Source organism: Martes martes, assembly GCF_963455335.1.
Source record: "Martes martes genome assembly, chromosome: 6".
NCBI lineage: Eukaryota > Metazoa > Chordata > Mammalia > Carnivora > Mustelidae > Martes > Martes martes.
This window is the reverse complement of record NC_137893.1, coordinates 148,442,611-148,466,749: the sequence shown is the minus strand read 5'-3', so window position 1 is coordinate 148,466,749 and position 24,139 is coordinate 148,442,611. Positions and strand designations below refer to the sequence as shown.

The 24,139-nt window shown below is 47.9% G+C and overlaps 1 protein-coding gene across 1 annotated transcript in view; it reads left to right on the top strand.

Annotated features, from left to right (window-relative positions):
• Positions 1–444: 444 nt before the first annotated feature.
• Positions 445–24,139, top strand: part of LOC308343987 (tripartite motif-containing protein 26-like) — a 30,226-nt gene continuing 6,531 nt past the window's right edge. Inside the window, 8 exon segments of the mRNA XM_080805271.1 lie at positions 445–1,235; positions 2,532–2,710; positions 7,050–7,221; positions 17,853–18,171; positions 18,174–18,352; positions 20,075–20,170; positions 20,331–20,578; positions 21,577–21,600. Of these exon segments, the coding sequence (XP_080661397.1) occupies positions 17,913–18,171; positions 18,174–18,352; positions 20,075–20,170; positions 20,331–20,578; positions 21,577–21,600 (806 nt within the window). The 5' untranslated portion in view covers positions 445–1,235; positions 2,532–2,710; positions 7,050–7,221; positions 17,853–17,912.

Genomic DNA, 24,139 nt, shown 5'->3' with positions numbered 1-24,139 from the left:
CAGAGAGGCAGGCAGAGAGAGAGGAGGAAGCAGGCTCCCCTCTGAACAGAGAGCCCGATGCGGGGCTTGATCCCAGGACCCTGGGGTCATGACTTGAGTCGAAGGCAGAGGCTTTAACCCACTGAGCCACCCAGGCGCCCCTCCTTCCTCCTTTTTAGAGAAGGCCCCAGCATGCCCGGAAATCCGTGTGAACAGACTGTCTCCCATTTGGCCCTGGAAGCGTGTAACCTGCCATTTTAATGTTGTCTGTCCACGGAGGCTGCTGTCTCCACGGGGGGATGACCCAGCTCTCACTCACCCTCCAAGGCTTGGCCGGTACGGAGTCCGCTGACTGTTACAGCGCCAGGCTCAAGTACCACTGGTGTTTAAAAAGTCAGGGAACTCAGCCCCTCTGGTTTCTAAAGCCAAATATTATGGGGACTAGTCTTCCCCCTACGAGGTCCCTCCTGCGGGCCTGGTTTGTCTGTCCTCCCCATGGGCCCAGGTCCCTCCCTCTGCCTGTCTGACCTTCCCAACCATTCAGATGCAGCTTCTTCTCTGTATTTAGTTGTGAGTTTGTCCTGCCCATCCTCGGATGGCTCTCTGGGTTATTGACTCGGGTGGGGTGGATGCCTAGTTGTACATGTGGGACGGGGTGAGCTCAGGGTCCTCCGGTCCCGCTGTCTTCCCAAGCTCCCCAGAGTGGAATTTTGACCCATGGTGGATCACGCCCAGAGACCACGCAGAGCTGGTTTCATGATTTAGATTACGAGATTTGGGTCTTCTGAGCTGGTGATATATCGATGAGACTTTGGACTTGACTTGGTCCTATAATGGGTGGCGACTTTTAGGAATGTTGGGGTGCACATATTTTGCATATGGGATGGACATGAATTTTGGCGAGCCAGAGGGTAGAGTGTGTGGTAGGTTGAAGAATGGGCTTCAAAGAGATCGGTGCCCAACTCCCAGAACTTGTTCCTTCCACGACAAAAGGGACTTGGCAGATGGGAGTTAAGGATCTCGAGATGACGAGCATATCCTGGATTGTCCAGGTGGGCGTAGATGCAATCACAAGTGTCCTTTTAAGAAGAATGACATTCGACGGCAGAAGAGAAGAGAAGACCAGAGTGGTGCAAACGTGGGAGAACGAACCACGGACCCAGGAATATAGGTGGCCCCTGGAATCCGAAAAAGGTGAAGAAAGGGGTGCTCCCTTCCGAACCTCTAGAAGCAATCAAATGTACTGACATCTTGAGGTTAGTCCTGTAAGACTCATCATTACGACTTTTTAAAATTAATTTTTGTTAAGTGAAGCATGGAATCCTGCATAGTGAGCTGTGGTTTATCCACAGAGCATGAGGGAAATGGAAATAGAGACGTTTATTACTCAGAAGTCCCGGAGGAGGTGCACAGGATCCTCAGGGGGAGGCTGAGTGAGAGTGAAGACGGAGAGGGAGGCAGGACCAGGGAGCGCTGCCTTGATTAGGGTCCGTGGGCGGCGTGCTTGGGGCGCTCAGGGGCTAAGGCTGGATTAGTCAATCCGGGCCACAAGAGGGGTTTGGGGGAGCTCCACGGGGGTCTAATCTAAGGACAGCACAAGGTCATGGTCCTGGGAGGCAGGGAGGACTGTTGATCACGAGGGGTGCTGGGGAAGTCCTAACAGGAGCTGACATTTGCTGGTGACTCTGTGGGCTGCTCCGCATGGCCCTTATAGGAGGTCCGGGAGTCCCTGATGGTCCCCGCAGGCCACGGAAAGTGGATGCCGCGGCAGCCACACCTGGGGTGGCTTAGCTAGCCCCTCGACTTGCACTTGGACTTGTGGCCTCGGGAAGATAATGAGTCTTGTGCTGTTTTAAGCCATGGAGTGTGTGGTGGTGCCGGGAGGGACTTCCTACGGCTGGCCGCTGGTTGAACTGGCACTTTGTTTCCTGTGGGATGTCCTGACTAATAACATGCTTTTCACGCTGTAGCAGAAGGCCCAAACTTACGTGTTTACTTTCATTAAGTTATTATCCTGTGCCGCCTTGACGTCTGGTAAACTTGGGAGAGCTCCCAGGGGCCTCACTCTACGATCCCCCCCCAACTCGGCTCCTGCGGGTGCGCGTTCCTGTCCAAGGCACCGCCCCGCTCCCGTGTATCCCTGAGCACTGCGTTTCAGCTTCCTGATTGCCTACAGAATTATTCCAACAAGCCGAGCACATTCCCTTTTGAGAACCAGGGGCCGCCGCAGCCTCATGACGCTGCGAGGTTCGCCCCCCACAGTCCCTGGTTTCTCACCGTGTTACCGGAGCAAAGCCTGTGTGCCCCGCACGCTGTACCGTGGGGGACTTTGCCATTGCACAGTCTTTGCAGGACGACCTGACTTGACTGCACCCAGCTTTCTCCGGGGCACACTGACGTATGACCTTACATCGATGGTGACGTCCTCTGAGGAGGGTCGCTCGACACACTCATTCGGGACATAGAAACACCCACACACGAGCTCACAAGAAGGGGTTGGGCTAATGCCATCCATTATGTATTTGATCATCTCGGGGTGTGTGGTGTCCTAGGAGCTGTGAGGACACGTGGCTGATACCTGCCATTGAACTCACCCGTCCAGTTTCGGGGTGTCTTCTGTCTGGCCACCCCGTAGCCCTGAGGCGAGAATCTGAAGAGGAGATGATGAAAGCGCTTGTGTGGGGTTTTGAGCCACGCTGTACCAGTTCATCTAGACAGTTTAGACGGACACGTACGTATTTTATGGTGAATGCCTGGTTCCCCTCTGGATGGTCACTGTGTGCCTGCATGGGTGACTCCCAGGGAAAGCCGGACTTCTCGGCTTGGGTGAGCCTCCTTGATGGCAGCACATTACCCGTGCTGTCACACGTTGCTGCCGGAGGAATTCGGTATGTGCAGTATGACTGCTCGGGGGTCCTGGACTTCTTCTTCTTCTTCTTCTTTTTTTTTTTTTAAATATTAGATTTTTTTTTAAAGATTTATTTATTTATTTGTCAGAGAGAGAGAGAGAGAGAGAGGAGTGAGAGTGAGAACAAGCAGACAGAGTGGCAGGCAGAGGGAGAAGCAGCCTCCCTGCCGAGCAAGGAGCCCGATGTGGGACTCGATCCCAGGATGCTGGGATCATGACCTGAGCCGAAGGCAGCTGCTTAACCAACTGAGCCACCCAGGTGTCCCAGGGGTCCTGGACCTCTGACCTCCTCCGGACATTACCCCGTGCGCCTGATTCCTCTGCGGATTTTACTTGGCATAGTTTTGTTATGTTACGTGCTATGATGCGTGTTATGTAATAAGCCATTACTGCGAATACGACAGTTTCCCAGTTAGCCATCCAGGCTGGGCTGTGATGGCTTTGCTCTCACCTGTCAGAGCGTCTATCCCTGGGATGTCCCTGGAGGAAAGGGCCCAATAAAGCAAGCCTGTCCCTGGGCAGCTAGCTGGGCTCTCTCAGGAGTGATGCTGTACTGGGAGCTCGGAACTGACCTCCAGGCTGAGCGCTGACCGCGAGCAGAAGTCCGTTTCTGTGGAGGCGTGTGTGACTGCCAGCTTTGGCCACTTTGCATGTGGGCCCGTAGAGTAAGCAGCAATGGGTCAGCGTAACGCATGCTCAGAGGTGCCTCCCAGAATTTCCCTCCGTCAGGACCAAGTACAATTCCCCCAGCGGCTGAGAGTCTTAGGGACTCTACCTCCAAAGACTGTCCTTTGCCTAAGACAGCTGTCTTGTTCAAGGTTATGCGCCCTTCCCTATGGCTGCCTACATCCCTCTAGTCAATAAGGGGTTATAAAGACCTAAGCTCTTTGCCCCCAGGTGGGGTGATGCTGCAGGGACATCTCAGCTCCCCAGCTCCTCACAGGAGAGCCTGAGGCCTCTGCTGTGACTGTGTCACGCGTCAGCTTCTGCTTCTGCTCACTCCTTGTCCCTCCCCTCCCTGCAGGAGTTGATCTGAGAGCACTCCGTAAAACTTCCTTCACACTACTCTCTGTCTCAGAGTCGGCTCTCAGGGAACCCCGTCTGTGACAGAGGCTACCAGATGTGGGGTCTGAGAAGTAGGCTCTAAACTATGGGTTTTGAAGCCGCATTCACCCAGGCTGGCTGTGTTTATTACTAGTGTCGGGCGGGGCACTGATGGCCCCTGGCATAGGTGGGAGGGTGGTGTTCAAACTTCCCCTAGTCCGTGAAAGGAAATGCACTGGTGGATACAATGCACAGGCTGATTGAGGGATACAAGAAAAAGAGAATTAGAAAAATGCAATTGGATGGCTGCCTCTGCGGCCACCGAAGTGGGAAGAGATTCGCACTGAAGGTAATCGTCAGTGCCGGAGGCTAACTGTGAAAGCCCCATGACCCAGCTCCTCGCAACGCCCACGACGCTCTCATCTCCCACAGTCAGGGGTGGAGGAGGCTGAGGACCAGGCCCAGCACTAATTCTCAGGCAGGCAGAGCCCCAGAGAAGGGGGAGTTCTCAGCACTAACGGGTCAGTTATGCCCACCTTGGGGACTTGTTTGGGAAAGAACGGAATTTTGATGCATGGGATGGGGAATATGTGGGTAAATGTAGTAGAAATTCTTGACGAGTCGGATTCCTCGGCCTTCTCTAGGCCTGGGGAAGTGGCCACTCTTCCCTCTTGTGGACTCCCTCAGCGGCAGATTGAATGATGACCCCCCGAGTCACGCCCACATTCTAACACCCACAACTTGTCTCTCGCTTCCTCTTTGGTGCTGGGAAGCTTCCGATGGCTTCGGACTGACTGGTCAGCTATACGTGACACTGAACCTCACCATCTCGCATGCCCAGGCTGAGATGCGCAATAACGGGGTGCTCGGCTTCCCACAAAGCGTTGCTAGGAGCTTACGCGCTCTTCTAGGGAAAAGGCGGGGCGAGAATCCTGGGAGAGCAATGGATGTAGCTGTCTTTGAGTCTCAGCGCAGAATGATGCCTTTCGTCTTAAATAGTTACCAGGCTCTCCCCACTCCTTTCTGCGAAAATAGAAGGTTTGGTCCAGATAAGCTCTCAGGCTGTTGTAGGACAAGCTGGACCCACGTCCCTGCGCCCCAGCAGTCCTCCCTGCATTTGCTCTGCGCCCTCCCACCTTGGATGCCCGTTAGAGCTGGGCGGTCCCACCATCACCGAGCAGGGCTCCAAGGGTCCACAACCTCTTCAAAGCGCGGGAGTGGGGCGGGGGTGCAGAAGGCGGGAGCCACTGAACGACGAGAGCGGCAGGAGCGCCTGACCCCGGACAAGCGGACCCGCTCGCGGGTAAATGCCCACCTCCGGTCCCGCAGCGCGAGGCCGCCCCAGCAGGTGCCCGTTGCCAGGCAACCGGAGGGCGCCGGCGGGACTTGGTCGAAGCGAGGGCCGGAGTCGGTCTGCGAAACGGAGCCGCCCGCACCCGCGCGCCTTCCCGCCGGGTCGTCGAGCGGCTCAACCCTGGGCAGACAAAGTATTTTGGGAGCATCCTTCGCCCACTCGTGCCCCGGGCGCCGCTGGGCCTTTCCCTCACCGAGGTGACCTGGGCGCGAGGAGGAGCCGGCATCGGCCCAGGCCTTGGGCTGCCCGGAGGACCAGGCGGGACTGAGCTCCGGGGGCCTGGAGGCGGGGCGGGGTGGGGACCGGGCTGGTGGAGAGGGTCCGTGAGAGGCCCGGGCCCAGGTGAGTGTGGGGCCGGGCCTGAGGGGCGGCGAGCCGGTGGGTCAGGCTCCGCCACCGACCGCGGTGCGCAGGGACCGCGCAGAGAAAAGGCAGGGAGGGTGGGCGCGGCGCTCGGGGCAGTCCACACACCGGCCCCACGGGCTGCGCACGTGCTAACCAACTTTCTCTAGGGCGTTTTGCTTTGCAAAGTGGTTGTCGTTTTTTCCCCCTGATCTCACTGAACCCCTGCCATGGCTTTGGGGTATGTGATTATGATCATCCCGCTTTAGTGGGGATGGTGGTGGTAGTGGGGGCTTCGTGGCTGGATTAAGGCCCTGGAACGCCCTCCCCCCACGCCCCAGCAGCGCCCCTGGCCTTGCTTTGGGTGAACACGAAGAGCCCAGGGCTCTGTTGCCCAATCAGCGGGTGAAGGAAATACCAGGCGACAGAAAAGAATATGACATCTGATGACATCTCCAAATCAAACTGGTTTTTTTCAAACCAAACTCTTCAAGTTTAGTCATTCACCAAGTCGGATGAAATCAGCTTTAAATAATGCAGAGGGAAGTCGAACTTCACAATTACAATTTTTAAAAATCCGTTGAAGTTGCGTGTGGCAGGGAAAGCGTGGAGGCCTGAGAGCCCAGGGAACACCCTGGACCCTGACCGGACCTGTTTGCTCCGCGGTTCATCCAGGGCTGGAAGGTGGCTTGTGGACCAGGACAGGCCCGGTCCAGTCCTGGCCTCTGCCTTTCCTGACCTGTGAGTTTTCACAGTTCTGGAGTCCGCCTGGGTTTCCTCTTGTAATAAATGGAGATCACACGTGTGATCCAGAGTTGCTGGGAGGACAGCAGTAGACAAAGGTTGATACTGGGCACAAAGAGAAAGACTTTTTTTTTATCCCCTTACAAATGAGGAACTTGGAGATTCTGGGGTACTTTTCCAAGATTATTCAGGGCAGTTCTGCAAACAACTAGGGACTAGGGGTAGGAATAAATAAAGACAACACTGTTCTTTTTAAGAATCTGAACTGAATCATGTGGGCAGATAAATTAATGGGATAGGGTTTTGTAGCTGGTGCTCTGGGAGCACAGTGTAGTACTGAGCTGTATGTGGGCTTTCCCCCCTTTTTAGTGAACATGTATTCACATACAGTACCATGAGTTTTGATAGATGGATAGTCCTATAACGACCCGCACAATGAAGACGCAGAACCAATCTATCATTCCCCTCAAATTCCCGCATGATCCTGGCATGGGGCAAGAGTTGTTCTCTTTTCGTTCCCACTGTTTTTGTCTCTGCAAGATTCTCGTATAATTAGAATCATAAAATTTTGAGTTTGGCTTATTTTTCTTGGAGTAATGCATTTGAGATTCATTCGTGTTATTGAAGGTATCAGGTGTTATTGAAAGTGTTATTGAAGGTTTTTCTATTGCCTTGTAGTATTTCATTATATGGACAGAGCACGGTTCACGCATTCCTCAGCCAAGGGGACAGGCTTGCTGGAAACATTTGCAGGAATGTACTCACCTCGCTGGACCAGTACCTGGGACTGGGATTGCTGGCTCCGGTGCTGTCTGTTTGATTTCACAAGAACCGCCACGCTGTTTTCCAGGTGATGGTACCATTCTGGTACCATTTTATTTATTTATTTTTTAAGATTTTATTTATTTATTTGTCAGAGAGAAAGCACAAGCAGGGGGAGGAGCAGGCAGAGCGAGAGGGAAAAGCGGGCTCCTCGCTGAGCAGAGAGCCCGATGCGGGTCTCAGTCCCAGGACCCTGGGATCATGACCTGAGCTGAAGGCAGATCCTTGACTGACTGAGCCCCGCAGGAGCCCCTCATTGACATTCTGTTTGCAGTGTGTGAGAGTTCCAGTAGCTCCAAATCCTCATCAGCTCTCAGTTTTGTACGTTGTTTGTTTGTTAATGTTAGCCCTTTTAATTGCTGTAGTGATACCTCATTGTATATTGTGTGTCTCATTCATATTTTCCTAGAGTCAATGATGTTTAGCATCTTCTCATGTGGTATCTTGTCACCTGTTACATATATTTGTGTGTGTGTGTGTGTGTGTGTGTGTGTATTCTTTGGTGATTTTTTTTCTTAAATTGTTAATCATATTTTTATTGGACTATTAAATATTCTGGATAAAATCCTTAATCAGGTGCCTGGGTGGCTCAGCCACTTAAGTGTCTGCCTTTGGCTCAGTCATGATCTCAGGGTCCTGGTATCGAGTCCTGCATTGGGATCCCTGCTCAGTGGGGAGCCTGCTTCTCTCTCTGCCTCTGCTGCTCTCCCTCCCTACTGCTCATGCTCTCTCTCACCCACGCTCTCTCAAATAAATAAATAAATAAAATCTTTAAAAAAGTCATGTATCAGATAAATGATTTGCAAATGTTTTTTCACAATCTGTGCCTTGAATTTTTAATATCTCAATCTTTAAAAGAGCAGAAGTTGTTAAATTTGATAAAGTCCAAATTATCAATTTTTTAGTGTGTGGATGGTGGTTTTGGCATCATATCTAAGTATCTTTGTCCAATCGAAAGACACAAAGACTCTAATCCGTTTTTTTCTAGGAGTTTAGTTATTTTAGGTTTTTCTTTAGGTCTGTGATCCATCTTGTAATAATTTTTGTACATGATGTGAGAAATGAGTCGAGGTTTATTTTTTATTTTTTTCATGTAATATCCAGCTGATCCTGAATCATTTGTTGAAAAAATTACCCTTTTTCTACTGACTCCTTTGTCCAACACTGATCGATCATACCAGTGTGGGGGCCTGCTTCTAGACTCTCTTCCATTCTGTTGCTCTGTATGCACGCTCCTTCTCCAACAGCACGCTGCCTTAAATTCCGTACCCTTTGGGAGAGCCTGGAAAGCAGATAGTGTGAGTCCTCTGAGTGTTCTTTTTCCAAATTGTTTTGGCAATTAGACTGTCTTTTCCTTTCCATAAACATTTCAGAATCAGCCTTTCAATTTTTACAAAAAATCCTGCTGGAATTTTGATAGGCATTTCGTTTAATCAGTAGGTCAGTTTGGGGAGAACTGACACTCTAAGAAGATTGAGTCTTGGCTCCATAAATAACAGTATACTCCACCATTCGTGGAGCTGTTCTTTGACTTCTTTGATCACTTTTTTAGTTCATAGGCTAGAGGTCTTACACATACCTTCTAAGATTTATACCTTAGTATTTCATGATTTATGTTATTACTTTAAATGGTACTATTTTTATTTTTAAATTTCAATTTCCAGTCGCTTATTTATTTGTATTTATTGAAATAAAATTGATTTTCCATATGGACTCTATATCCTGAAGACTTTACTAAACTCTTTTATTATTCTGTCTCCTTCTTGTGGAATCTTTGGCATTTCCTCATTTCCCCCAGCTTTGTCAAGGTAGGTGGGCACATAACACTGTAATTTGAAGGTGTACCCCATGTCGGTTTGATACATGTATGTATTACAATATGATCACCAGATTCGCATTAGCTAACGCCTTAATCACATCACACTGCGCTAACACCCATCTTTACCACTTTTTTGTGGTGAGAACACCAATACCTACTTTTAGTAATTTTTAAGTCTACAGTGGAGTACTGTTCACTATAATCACAATGTGTGCATTAGAGCCCCAGAACATACTCCCCTCGTAACTGACGGTTGTGCCCTTTGACCAACAGATCCCATGTTCCCCTCCCCTCCAGCTCCTGGCAGCCACCATTCTAGTCTCTGTTTCAGAGTTTGGCTTTCTTAGGTGCCACATGCGAATGTTATCATACGGTATTTGTCTTTCTCTGACTTATTTCACTCATCATAATGCCCTCAAGGTCCTTCCAGCTCATGGCTGAATACTATTCCAACGTATGAATATACACTTTCTTTATCCATTCATCCGTAGACACTTAGGTTGTTTTCGCATCTTGTCTGTTGTGAGTAGCGCTGCGATAAGCACGGGCGTGCAGGGTGTCTCTTGGACAGCCTGTTCTCGCCTCCTTCCGATCTGTACCCAGCAGTGAGATTGCCGGCCCGTACGGCAGTTCTAGTCTTAATTGTCCGAGGAATCTGAAAAACCCAAGCTTCTAGGTGTAGAGAGCAGATTCGCAGTCGCCGTAAGTGAGGGGTGGGAGGTGGGCAAAATGGGTGAAGGTGATCAAAACATGCAGACTTCCGTTAAAAGATGAGTAAGTTCTGGGGATGTGATGTACGGCATGGTGACTTGAAAAATGTGTATTCTGCTGCTGTTGGGTAGAATGTTCTACAAACGTCTGTTAAGTCCGTTCAGTCTAAAGTGTGGTTCAGATCCAGTGTTTGGGTGGATTCATTGCTTGAAGCAGGGCGTTGAAGTCCCGCATGGTATTGTCTACTTCTCCCTTCGGATCAGTTAGTATTTGCTCAATGTATTCAGATGCTGTGGTGCTGGGCGTGTGTGTATATTTACAGTGGTAATATCCTCGTGATGATTTAACCCCGTTCTCGTTATGTATTGACCTTCTTTGTCTCCTGTTACTCTTTTTAGCTTAAAGTCTTTTTTTTTTTCCTGTTGTGAGTAAAACTATCCCCACTGTCTTTGGTTTCTTTTTTTATTATTATGTTCAGTTAGCCAACATATAGTACCTCATAATTTTTTTTTTTTTTTTTTTTTTTTTAGTGTTCAGTGATTCATTAGCTGCGTGTAACACTCGGTGCTCATCGCCACACGTGTCCTCCTTCATGCCCATCACCCGGTCACCCCATTCCTCCGCCACCCTCCCTTCTGTAACCCTCAGTTTGTTTCTACTTGAATTCAATATCCTTCTATGTCCCTTTACTTTGAGCCCATGTGTGTCCTTAAAGTTTAAGTGAATCTCTCGTAGGGGGTATTTAGTTGGGTCATTTTGAAAATCCATCTAGCCTTTTGGTGTCTTTTATTCTTTCTTTCTTTTTGTACGTTGATATTCTTTTTTTTATTATTATGTTATGTTAGTCACCACTAGCTAGTCATACACCATTAGTTTTTGGTTAGTTTTGATGTCGTGTTCTGAGATCCACTGTGTATGCACCACACCCAGTGCTCCACACCATCCGTGCCCTCCTTGGTACCCACCACCAGGCTCTCCCAACCCCTGCCCCCTCCCCTCCGAAACCCTCCGGTTGTTTCCCAGAGTCCATAATTGGAGAACTCAGTGCGTTTACGTTGAAGGTAGTGGTTGATCTGGCAGGGCTCACTGCTGTCCTGTCGTCAGCTGCTTTCTGGCTGTTTTGCAGCCCCTCAGGCCTTGCTTCCTCTCTTGCTGCGCGTCTCCTCTTGATCCCACGAGAGACCCCGGCTAGCGGCTGCTACGTTTCTCTGGTTCTCCCAGCTGCGGCCCGGCGGCTCCAGCTCGTGGTTTCCGCCCCGCCTGGCCTGTTTTCCGAGGGGGCCTTTGTCTGCTTGAGCTCCTTGCTGCAGCCCTCGGGAGTGCGCCCAAGACCTGGCTGCCGGTGGGAGGGGGGCCGCTTTCCGAGCTCAGGACCCTGCGCGAGCCCCAGGCTAGTTTGGGGAAGGTGGAGTTTCCCCGGAGATGTGTAGGCGGGATTCCCGTGGGAGTCTGGGATATGGAATCCCCCATCTCCTCCCCACCCTAGGCGTGGGGCTCCTGGCGGAATGTTCTGGCCACTGCGGGACGGAGCAAGTCTCTTGGGCAGCATCTGCCCAGCCAGAGAAGCAGCGCTTTCTCCCCGCTCTTCCTTCCCACGGGAGACGCAGCGGGCTCCTATGGCTCTAAGCTCTGCCACCTTGGGGAGGGGCCATCCTGGCAACGTCAAGCTGTTCTTACCCACTCCTACGTGTACAAGCGCGCGCGCGCGCGTGTGTGTGTGTGTTTGCGTGTGTGTCTGCGCGCGTGCGTGAGTGTGTGTGCGCGTGCGTGCGTGTGTGCGTGCGCGTGAGTGTGTGCGCGCGTGTGTGCATGCGTGAGTGTGTGTGTTTGCGTGTGTGCGTGCGTGAGTGTGCGTGTGTGTGCGCGCGCGCGTGTGTGTTTGCGCGCGCGTGCGTGCATGAGTGTGTGCGTGTGTGCGTGCGTGTGTGTACGTGTGCGCGCGTGTGCGCGTGCGTGCCTGTGTGTGCGTGCGTGCGTGTGCGCGTGTGCGTGCGCGCGCGCGCGGCTCCAGGCAGTGCCGGCGGTCCTCCTCCTCCGGAAACAAGGGCTTCCACAGAATCCCCTCGGCCGTGGGTGTCTGTTCAAGTCAGTGTCCCCCAGGAGCGCGCGGACCACCCCGAGAGAGGCGGGAGGGGCTCACCGCTTCCCGCCAGTTGCAGAGCCCGCACTGGAACTCTTTGAGACTTGGACCCACTACCAAATGCGAAGGGACCCAGGAGGGGCGCTGCCCGTGGGTGGTGTAAGAGGTCGGTCGAGTTCCATTCTTCTGCATGTGGCTGCCCGATTTTCCCAGCGACACTTACTGGAGAGACTGTCCTTTTTCCAATGGATATTTTTTCCTGTTTTGTCGAAGATTGGTTGACCATAGACTTTAGGGTCCATATCTGGGCTCTCTACTCTGTTCCATTGATCTATCACTAAAACAATTGACCGCCAGGTTTATTTCATTTTGCTAAAGGTCAGTTGTAACAATTACATATCTTTAACATTATTATTTTATTCCTTATTTACGTTAAAGGATGTGGCTGTTGCAGCATAGAAGGAATGCTCTATAGTGTCGTTGCATATTGCGTGACGTTATTAAGGGTTAAGTCGTTAAGTAATTACTAATTTCTCTTTATTAACATATAATGTATTATTCGTTTCAGGGGTACAGGTCTGTGAGTCACCAGCCTTACACAGTTCACAGCACTCACCATAGCACATACCGTCCCCCAAATCCATCCCCCAGCCACCCCATCCCTCCGACCCTCCTCCCCCCAGCCACTCTCAGTTTGTTTCCTGAGATTAAGAGTCTCATGGTTTGTCTCCTTCTGGTTTCATCTTCTTTTATTTTTCCCTCCCTTCCTCTATGATTCTCTGTCTTGTTTCTCAAATTCCTCATATCAAAGAGATCATATGATAATTATCTTTCTCTGATTGACTTACTTCACTTAGCATAATACCCTCTGGTTCCAACCATGTCATTGCAAATTGCAAGATTTCATTTTTCTGATGGCTGCATAGTATTCCCTTGTGTATATGAACCACATCTGCTTTATCCATTTATCTGTTAGTGGACATCTAGGCTCTTTCCATAGTTTGGCTATTGTGGACATTGCTGCTATAAACATCGGCTGCACATGCCTCTTCGGATCCCTACATTTGTATGTAATGTAGGGATAATATCCAGTATTATAATGTAGGGTAATGTAATGTAGGGTAAATACCCAGTAGTGAGATTACTGGGTCGTAGGGTAGCTCTATTTTTAGCTTCTTGAGGAACCTCCACACTGTTTTCCAGAGTGGCTGCACCAGCTTGCATTCCCACCACCAGTGTAGGAGGGTTCCCCTCTCTCCGCATCCTTGCCAGCATCTGTCGTTTCCTGACTTGTTAATTCTAGCCATCCTGACGGGTGTGAGGTGGGATCTCATTATGGTTTTTGGTTTGTATTTCTCTGGTGTTGAGTGATGCTGAGCAATGTTTCATGTGTCTGTTGGCCATCTGGATGTCTTCTTTGCAGAAATGTCTGTTCCTGTCCTCTGCCCGTTTCTTGATTGGATTGTTTGTTCTTCAGGTGTTTGGTTTGAGAAGTTCTTTCTAGATTTTGGATACCAGCCCTTTATCTGACATGTCATACTATATGCCTGGTTTTGTGCTAGCGCCGCACTGCCTTGATGAACACTGGTTGGTAATAGAGCTTGAAGTCAGACATTGTGATGCTGCCAGCTTTGGGTTTCTTTTTCAGGATTGCTTTGGTTTTTTGGGGCCTTCTATGGTTCCATACAAAATTTAAGATTGTTTTAGGATTTCAGGTTTTATCTGTATTTTTCCCTTTTACTTGCTTTGGGTTTTATTTGTTTTTCTTTTTTTCCATTTCCTCAAGTGAAATCTTCAATAATTGATTAGAGGACATTCTTTGTCTAATATAAACATGCTTTTTTTTAAAAAAAAAGATTTTATTTATTTATTTGTCAGAGAGAGAGAGACAGAGAGCACAAGCAGGCAGAGAGGCAGGCAGAGGCAGAGAGAGAAACAGGCTCCCCACTGAGCAAGGAGCCCAATGTGGGACTTGATCCCAGGACCCTGGGATCATGACCTGAGCTGAAGGCAGTGGTTTAAATGACTGAGCCACCCAGGCGTCCCACATAGAAACATGCTTTAGTTGCATTTCACAAATGTTCGTATATTATATTTTTACTTACCTTCATGTTGAAATTCTTTCTAATATCCCTCATGTTTTCCTTCTTTCCCCACCAGTATATATGTATGTACATATGTATTTATTTCCTCCCTTTCTTTTTTTCTCCTTTTCCTCTTTTTTAAAAATTATGTTCAGTTAGCCACCATATGGTACATCATTAGCTTTTTTTTTCAATGTTTCATCAGTTGTGAATAGCACCCGGTGCTCATCACAAGCTGCGCGCTCCTGTTTTTCTTGCTGACTCAGGGCTTGTGTAACCCTGTGCTGTTTCAGGGCACCTGGAGGCACAGCTGACTAAGTGTCCGACTCGGTCTTGGCTCAAGTCATGATGTCAGGGGCCTGAGATCGAGCCCCGTGTTGGCCTCCGTGCTCGGTGCGGAGTCGGTTGAGATTCTCTCTCCCTTTCTGCCCTCCTGCTTGTGCTCTCTCTCTCAAATAAATAAATACATCTTTTTAAAAAGTGTGTTGTTTAATTTCCAAATGTTTGGAGATTTTCCAATTATTTTTCAATTATCTATTTCTAGTTTAATTCTATTACGTTCTAAGAACATACTTTATAAGATTTCAATTCTTTTATGTTTGTTAATGTTTGTTTTATGGCGAACAATATGGTCCCTTTGTACAAATATTCCATCTGCCCTTGAAAAGGATGTGCCTTCTGCTTTTGTTGGGAAGAATATGTTATAAATCTCACTAGGTCAAGTTCGCTGACAGGGTTTTTCAGGTCTTCTTCATCCTTACTGGCAGTCTGTCTAATTTTTTTTTCATTTTTTTCAATGTTTTATTTTTAAAGATTTTTATTTGTTTATTTGACAGAGAGAAACACAGTGAGAGAGGGAACACAAACGGGGGAGTGGGAGAAGGAGAAGCAGACTCCCTGCTGAGCAGGGAGCCCAATGTGGGGCTTGATCCCAGGACCCTGGGATCACGACCTGAGCCAAAGGCAGATGCCTAACATCTGAGCCACCCAAGTGCCCCTTTTTTCAATTTGTGAGCCGTCAAAGTGTCCAGGTTCATTGTGGGTTTACCTGTTCTCATATCAGTTCTTTGGAGTTTTTTGCTCTCTGTGTTTTGCAGCTCTGGGGCACGTGTATTTGATAAGGGTCTTAGAAAATTGACTGCTTTATCATAATGTAATAATCATCTTTATTTCTTGTAGTATATCTTGTTCTGAAGTCTAGTTTGTCTGATACTAACGTAGCTACTCCAGCTTTCTTTTGGCTGGTGCTCATATGGTACATCTTCTTCAGTACATTCAGGTGGTCATAGAGTAGGCCGTTGTAGCTCCGTAGAGTTGCATTTCTTTCTTCTTTTTTTTTTTTTTAAAGATTTTATTTATTTATTTGACAGACAGAGATCATAAGTAGACAGAGATGTAGGCAGAGAGAGAGGAGGAAGCAGGATCCCCGCCCAGCAGAGAGCCCGATGTGGGACTCGATCCCAGGACCCTGGGATTGTGACCTGAGCCGAAGGCAGAGGTTTTAACCCACTGAGCCACCCAGGCGCCCTAGAGTTGCATTTCTGGGTAGAGTTCAGGGTTAGTGATAAAGTTGTTGTAGTTTAAATCAGTGTTTTTCCAAGTGTTTGTTGTAATACCTTGTATCACGACATTAATTTTGTGGGTTATAACCAGCATTTAAAAGTTGACTGTCAGGGGCACCTGGGTGGCTCAGTGGGTTGAGGCCTCTGCCTTCGGCTCAGGTCGTGATCTCAGGGTCCTGGGATCGAGTCCCTCATCGGGCTCTCCGCTCAGCGGGGTGCCTGCTTCCTCCTCTCTCTCTCTGCCTGCCTCTCTGCCTAGTTGTGATCTCTGTCTGTCAAGTAAATAAATAAAATCTTTTAAAAAAAAAAGTTGACTGTCATAAGGCAGCTTATGGCACATTGGCTGGGCCTTCGCTGGGCTCTGCAGGGTCAAAAATGGCCACGCCCAGTGATTTCTGCCAGTGTTGCTACATAGGGCAAAACGACAAGTTTGGACACGAGTTTCTGGAGTTTGAGTTTCAGCTGGATGACACTGAAAACTTGAACGTACAGGAGTCAGAATCCTACAGTCGGGGCACCGGAAAAGGCTTTAAAAGCCATCTAGTTTACTTGACATTATACTTGAGTTTTTATTTTATTTTATTTAGAGGGGCGAGGGGCAAAGGGAGAGGGAGAGAATGTCTAGCAGACTGTCCGCTGGGCAGGGAGCCCGACTCAACTCAGTCTCACAACCCTGAGATCATGGCCCGAGACAAAATCAAGAGTCAGACGCCCAACTGACAGAGCCACCCAGGCGGCCCCATACTTGAACATTTTAAAGAATATCTCACCACGAAATGGTCCAATGGATGCTTAAAATCTTCCAGGACCAGTAACTTTCAGAATCCCCTCTCAAACATCATATTCCTTCAGGCAGTGTGTGTAAGACCACACGTCAGGGAACATGAACAAGACGTGCTCCTTCTTCAAAGTAGCTCCAACCGCGTGACGGCGAGGGCTGTGTCGGGGAGTCGGGGAGCGCTTCCTCGAGACCGCGGCAGTCGAAGAGTTGAAGTTGTGTGGGCTCCAGGAGCACCTGGCTCTGGGGTTCCCAGCTGCTCCCCACGGATAAAAGGCAGAAAACTGAGTGGTGGTGAAACAAGAAAGGAATTTACTTCAGAGGCCAGCGCTGGAAAGAGAGTGGACTAGCATCTCAGAGACTGTCTCCAAGGTACCGAAAGTACTTCTAGGTTTAGCAGCTGCAAAGAGGAGGTCACGATCAGAAGGAGGCCGATGGACACAAGAGCTCGACGGAAGAGCCGACAGGGTTGGCTGACAGCAGCTGGGAGTTGGAATTGGAGATGGACACATTTCTTTTACCACATCAAAAACAGGTTCTCTTTTTGATGCAAATCAGTCAAAGCATCCTGAAGGCCTTTGAAGATTTTACTATTTGGTACAGGACCTGGAATGTTTAGTTTTTAGTCTTATTGGGTTACCTTTCAAGATTAAACCAGTCTAAAGTGTGTGCTTTTGAAGCTGTTTTTGTAGTTAATTAAGGGATGGGTTTGTAATTTACAACATTGGGAAACTTTTTTTGTATGCTAGCAAAAATTAAATACGTAAAGAGGTTTAGTGGCTATTCTCACTTGGATCCAAGTGGTTTGGGCAGTCTCTACATAAATTCTGTAAGTAAAAGAAACCTTTTGTTGAGATTTTGCTCTAATAAAACATATCAAAACATGAAAAAATGATTGTAATAAGAATTCAGAGTGTATTATATGTAATAAAGAATAAGTGTGGGCATCTGGGTGGCTCAGTGGGTTAAGTCTCTGCCTTTGGCTCAGGTTATGATCCCAGAGTCCTGGGATCGAGCCCCGCATCGGGCTCTCTGCTCATCGGGGAGCCTGCTTCCTCCTCTCTCTCTCTGCCTGCCTCTCTGCCTGCTTGTGATCTCTGTCTGTCAAATAAATAAAACCTTAAAAAAAAAGAATAAGTGTATTTACCAAACTTTACATTTGTGTGTGTGTGTGTGTGTGCGTGTGTGTGTGCGCGCACGCACGCACATATGCAAGTATTTTAAGTTGGGATGTGAATACATTTCTTATGTTTCAAAACATGGTTGAAAACCATTTGTTTAAACCATGATGATGAGATTTTCTAGGCAGGATGTGAATAACAGACCTAGTGCTTTCTAGTCATCTAACTTTCATGTTCTCAATGAGTTTTGAGATACAGCCCTACATTTTTATAATTCTTATTCTCTACTACTGAATTATTTATAGCAAATATTTTTTACTGAGCTCATCTACTAAAAGTGAAGCAAATTCCTTAGACTTCACCGGGGATTGGCTTTCCCACAGTCTTCTAGAATACCCCACTTAAATACATGTGGGAACAGACTAAACACAGAAACTTTTCTCACAGGTTCTATCTTGATGTTGGTTAAATTCACGATTTCTTTTGTCTTTCGTGTCTTCTTAGAAAGCGATTGCTCACCTGGAGAAGGAGCCCCGAACTGTGCAGGCTCTGGGCACTGCTGTCATGGCTGCCGCCTCCCCTCCGAGAGAGCTGGAGGGCGAGGGGCTCTGCTCTCTCTGCCTCGACTATTTGAGAGGCCCTGTAGCCACTGACTGTGGTCATGCCTTCTGCTTTCGCTGCGTCATCCGGGTATGCGCATCTACCAGGCAGCCATGGCATTGTTCTCTCTGCGAGGCCGTCTTTAAGAGAAAGAATATTCGCCACGTGTGGCAGTTGGCCAGCCTCGTGGAAAACATCTGGACGATGAAGACAGATGACGAGAGACCACCGGAGAGGACAGACCACTTGAGCAAAATGCAGAGAAGCTATGTGGGCTACATTTGGAGAAGCTCCATTATTACTGCAAGGGTGACCAGCAAATACTGTGTGTGATGGGCCGGGAGGCCCGGGAGCACAGGCATCATGCTGGTGTTCTCTTGGAGAAGGTTGCACAGCCTTATCGGGTAAGAAGTCTGCTGGGCCTTAACTTCATTCTCATGGCCAAAGACGTCTACTATGGTGCGTTCAGGGCAAGGTCCAAATTATTATTATTATTTTTTAAAACATTATATTGAAGTATGATTGACACGTAAAACCTGTGCATATTTCATGTAGACATCTCACTGAGTCTGGAGATCAGTATACACCTGTGAAACCGTCACTGTCATCAAGGCCAGACACCTATCCCTGGCCTCCTGGAGTTTCTTCCCACCCTCTTTATTATGTGTGTGTGTGTGTGTGTGTGTGTGTGTGTGTGTGTGTGCATAGTAAGAATACTGAATATAACGTAAGAATAATCCTCTTAGCAAGTTTTAAGTATACAACACTGTACTAGTAGCTGTAAGTTCTATGCCATAGAGAGTATCTCCAGAACTTGTTTGTCTTGCGGAACTGAAACTATGAATCCGTTGACCACCCTGTCCCTGTTTCTCTCCCCTCTAGCCCCTGGCAACCACCATTCCCCTCTCGGCCTCTGAGTTTGACTATTTTAGATTCCACTTACAAGTAAGATTATGCAGTATTTGTCTTTTGGTATCTGGCTTATTTCGCCTAGCATGATGTCCTCCAGCATTTCCTTCTTTTGTAAGGCTGAGGAATGTTCCATTGTTTGCAAAGACCACATTTTCTTTATCCATTCATCTGTTGATGGACAGTTGGATAATGCTGCAGCGAACACAGGAGTACAGGCATCATTTTGAGATCCTGACTTCAATTCCTTTGGATAAACATTTAGAAGCAGGATTGCTGGATCATTTAGTGGTTCTACTTTTAACCTGTTTAAGGCGCATCCACAGTGTTTTCCATGACGGCTGCATCAGGCAACATGTCCACCAGGAATGCAGCAGGGCTCCCTTTTCTTCACATTGTCCTCAAGACTTGTTATCTTCTGTTTTTTTAGAAAGCAGGTGTCCTAACAAGTGTTAGGTGAAAGTTCTTGGTAAAGCATTGTCCTTTGAAGTTTGGTAGTAGAACTGGTTTGTCCCCATATCTTTCTGTAATAGTCAGTCTGTCCTGTTGCCCTGATTGTCTGTCTTCTGAGGCATTTGGAACAGGCCTCCACGAGCCGCACAGGACACTCTCGACAGCCCCTGACGTCAGCCTCAAACGGTGTGTGCTCTAGCACGGGGCTGTCGAAATAGTTCTGACAGTGCTTTGTCCTGTGTGAATTTCACTCGGAGCTTAATCTCAGGGAAGATATTATTTCCTCTGAGGTGCTAGTATGGTTCCTTCCGTCTGCTAACAAAGAATTAAGCAATTAATTGTTTCTCTTTTCTCCTTGACTGACAGGATTCTTAAAACCAACTTAGTCATTTCCCTCAATTTGGAGTTATTATATATGCTTTCCTTCACTGTCGGTTTTGAGTTTCTCTTTTATTTCTAGGTTATTAATTCATTAAAATGTAAATTGTCTACAATTTTGATGGAGACTCTACGTAAGAACCACACCATACGTTTTATTATTAATGATAATAAACTTGTATCTCAAGCCTAAGAAATCATTCTAACTAGCACAGCATTCGCTTTGTTTCTTCTTTGTTAACTAGAACAGAAACGATTACACATGACGGTTACTGTGCTACCAAAGTCAAGTGTGTCTGGTTTTACTCTGGAATCACTTTGAATCTCTCTTTTCTTAGGAGGGCATCTTCCCGTTCACCTTGACCATATCCGTGTTCATTCCACAGGGTAAAATTTTAAGCCGTGTGAAGATCCTGAAGGGACACAGAGATAGGGTTGAGAAACTTCAGTCTACGGGAGAAGATGAGCTCGAGGCCCTGCTGGTGAGCAAAGTCTCTGCGACACCTGTGGGGGGCAGATGGGGGGCGGGCATCGGGGCGCGGGGAGGAGGGTGACCCAGGGATCCCTGTTGTGAACTGTTCCCCAGAAGATCTCACACACGAGCCTCTCAGAAGTCCCTTTCTCTTTCTGCTTTTTCTGCAGACGAGATTGCAGAGCCACAGGCAGAACATTGCGTCAGTGTTTGAGCAGGGGCAGCGGTTCTTGAGAGAGAGAGAGAGAGCGAGAGAGCGAGAGCAGTGCCTGCCGGAGCTGCTGGAAGGGATTGCGCAGGAGCGGCCCGAAGGCAGGAGCGCCGGGCCAGCGAGGGCTCCGAGCAAGGGCTCCGGCCGGGAGCCCCGATTTCTGAGTCGGAAGAAAAGCCTCAGCAGCTCGCAGCTGAGCTTCTGCGGGTGAGGAACCGGCTCGGCTCCGTGTGGGTCGGCGTGCCCTAAGCTGCAGTGTGGCCCCCCCATCAGCACGAGACTTGGACCAGGAGTCAAGAGAGAAAAGTTGTGGGGCGCCCGGGTGGCTCCGTCCGTTGAACGTGTGCCTTCTGCTCAGGTCATGATCCCAGGGTCCTGGGACCGAGCTCCGCGTCGGGCTCCCTGCTCAGCGGGGAGCCTGCTTCTCCCTCTGCCTCCTGCTCCCCCTGCTCGTTCTCTCTCTCTGACAAATATAATCTTTTTAAAAAAGAGAGAGAGAAAAGTTTTATTCTCACTTATTGAAGTCACTGCTAAGCCTTAGTCAGCCAACCAGTAGGATTTAGGTCCCAAATTGCAGTGGGCAGGGGGTAGTAATATGCAGTCTGTACAATGAGCTAGTAAAATGTGCATGTTTGTAATTACAACAAATAATCAAATGTTAAGTCTTGTGATCCGACTGGAGGCCACAGGAATTCTGGAAAGGACCAGGATGTAGTGAGGGAGGGCTTCATGGAAAAAGCAAAGATTTGGATGAGCAGAAAGGAGGGGCTAACCGCGGTGAGGTGCTTTGGTGAGAATTAGACGAATGAGTTGGTGATGACAAGCTGGGTGCAGGCTGTGCAGAAGGCGGGAAGAACACGCAGGCTTCAGGGGCCTGACTTCCGGGGCGGACATCCCAGGGAGGCTGAGGTCAGCAGATGGGGCCGGCTGAGCGTCGGACTGCCAGCCCAGGCTGAGACCCCAAAGGGACCCTGAGGAGAGCAGGGAAGGGGCCTGCATGGAGTAGTGAGGGACTCAGGCGGAGGAGGCGAGGGAAGCCTGTGTGCGTAGACGGATGCCCTCTGGGGCGCAGCGCAGGCCCGGGTCTGCCGGGGTCCATCGCGGCCTGGTTCTGCTGCGCCCCCGGCCCCGATGCATCCACAGTAGGGAGTGGTGGCAGCTCCTGGATCCTTCTGTCCATGACACTGTTTTCTCTTCCTTCCCAGGACCCCCAGTGACACAGTGAGCAGGTAAGTCCTGACTGCCTTTTTTTTTTTTTTTTTTAAACTACTTAAGTGGCTCTTTGTTTTCTTTTTCCAAAATTACTAAAATCTGTTGAGGGCTAGAAAGAAGATTGTTCCAAGAGAGGTTCTTCGACTCGAGTAAGCCGAAAGGCATTCCATGGAATGACTGGGATTTCTAGAAAGTTCACTGTCGTGTGACTTGTGTTCGGACAGTAGCTCTATCTTTTTAACTCTCAACCTTTATGTGTTATTTTTATTTACTTTATTATTATTTTTAATATAATCATGAAAAAGATGTTATTTGAAAGATGCATTCCACACAGTGTAGTTTTGATGAAGTTCTAGAACCTAGGTGAGGTTCGGTGGGCTGAGGTCCGGAGCCGATGACCAAGAAAGAATTCTTGAGACATCTTTGGTGCAAAATGGTGGTTTATGAAAGCACGGGGACAGGACCCGTGGGCAGAAAGAGCTGCTGCCCCGGGTTGTGAGGGGTGGCAGGTTATATACACAGGAGTTGGGTAGGTGAGGACGAAGGGGGTGTTCAGAAGGGCTATCGGGGTAAAGAAGACTGTCAGGATATTGAAGGCCTCGTTACTGTCAAGCCGAGGCCGCTTTCCCTCTAATGAGGCACTAACATAAAGACAATTGGAAGTCTCCTGGTGGAATGTCGCATTCCTGCTATCAAGCGTCCTTGTTAGTGAGATTTAGGTATAGAAGAAACTTAACTTTATTTACGTTTCCTTCTACCCCAGCCTCCTTCAGTTTTGTTTATGGAGGGGAGGGTGATGTTAGGGCTTGAGGAACTGAGTTGTTCGTCTCTGGAAATTGGGCTCTCGATAAGGTAACTTCTTTGTTGTAAATCTCAAGGACATTTGTAAACCGAGGGAGACTCCTGTCTTGCAGGATTGTGATCTCTGCAAGTTAACTATTTGTTTCTCATTTATGGCAATCAGGGGTGCCTGAGGAATGTCACACATATCACCGAGGGGAGGGGAGCGGGTGGAGAGGGGGTGCAAGGTGCCAGCTTTCACTTTGTCCTCAGCCAGCCTCCTGCTCCCTCATCAGTTTCAAGTCACGAAGCATACATCCTTTCCCATATGCTTCTCTACTAACTACAAACACTTGAATCTTTTTCTGCCTGCTTGTTTTATAGTTTTTATCTGAATTTGAGTTAGTTAATTTACAGTGTAGTATTAGTTTCAGGAGTATAATATAGTGACTCAGTAACATTGCAGGATACAAAATCAAGCTAGAGAAATCTATTACATTTATATACACCAATAAGAAAGCAGCAGAAAGAGAAATCAAGGACCCTATCCATTTATAATGGCACCAATAACCATAAGATACCTAGGAATATTATTTTTTATATGTCTCTTTATAAGAAACATAAAGTTTTTATTTTAAAAAAAATCCACTCTTTTTTTTTTTTTCTCCTTAAGAGAGAGAACAAGCGGGGAGAGGGCAGGAGAGGATCTCAAGCAGACTTTCTGCTGAGCTCAGAGCCAATACGGGGATTGATCTCAACACCATGAGCTCAGGACCTGAGCCGAAACCAGTGTCAGATGCTTAACTAATTGAGCCACCCAGGCAAGCCCTTTTTTTTTTCCCCCCCCGCTCTATTTTTAATTGGAAAATTTAGTATTTATGTATTCTGGAAAGTCATCATTTTTTTAAAAATTTTATTTATTTATTTGACAGAGATCACAAGTAGGCAGAGAGGCAGGCAGAGAGAGAGGAAGGGAAGCAGGCTCCCTGCTGGGCAGAGAGCCCGATGCGGGGCTCGATCCCAGGACCCTGAGATCATGACCTGAGCCGAAGGCAGAGGCTTTAACCCACTGAGCCACCCAGGTGCCCCAAAGTCGTCATTTTTTATTACATTTTCTAAAGCATTTGCACAGTTGGTCAAAATAATGTTCTTAACTTTAATTTCCTTTTTATATCTGAATATTTTTCATTTCTTATTTGGTGTATTTCTACTTCTGTCTCCTCTACTTACCTGTGTTTTTTCCCCTAAATTTAATGTTTTTTTTTTTTTCTATGAGCCCTGCTTTTGATGAATGCCATAATCTCCAGTGTACAGTACTTCCGCGACTCTTGTTTTCGAGGTATTTTGAAATTCTGACTTTGGTTTGCTTTTTAGCATAAAATTTGTGTAAGAAAGAGAATATTTGTCAGTGGTGCTAGATTTGTTTTTCCCTAATAGTATGTCATTCATAGTTTTAAATACTGTGATCAGGTGGGGTCGTTGGTCTTTCTACCTTTTGCCCTTTACCAAGGTATTCTGTGTTTACATGTTGTAAATTCTTGTGACTGTTCCAAACACTCAAATGTCCTTGGAATAGGATTTGATATATCTCCAGGAGGTTTCCCTTAGTAATTTTGTTATTAAGGTGTTTTGTATTGATACATATCTTTTTGACTTCTTGAGATGTCAGGGACTAAGATAGGTCAGCCCAAGATTCCTACTAGCAATCAGTTCTTACCCATTTTTATTCTGATAGTTTTGCTTTTCTATACTTTGATGCTTTTTCCCCCTGTGGGA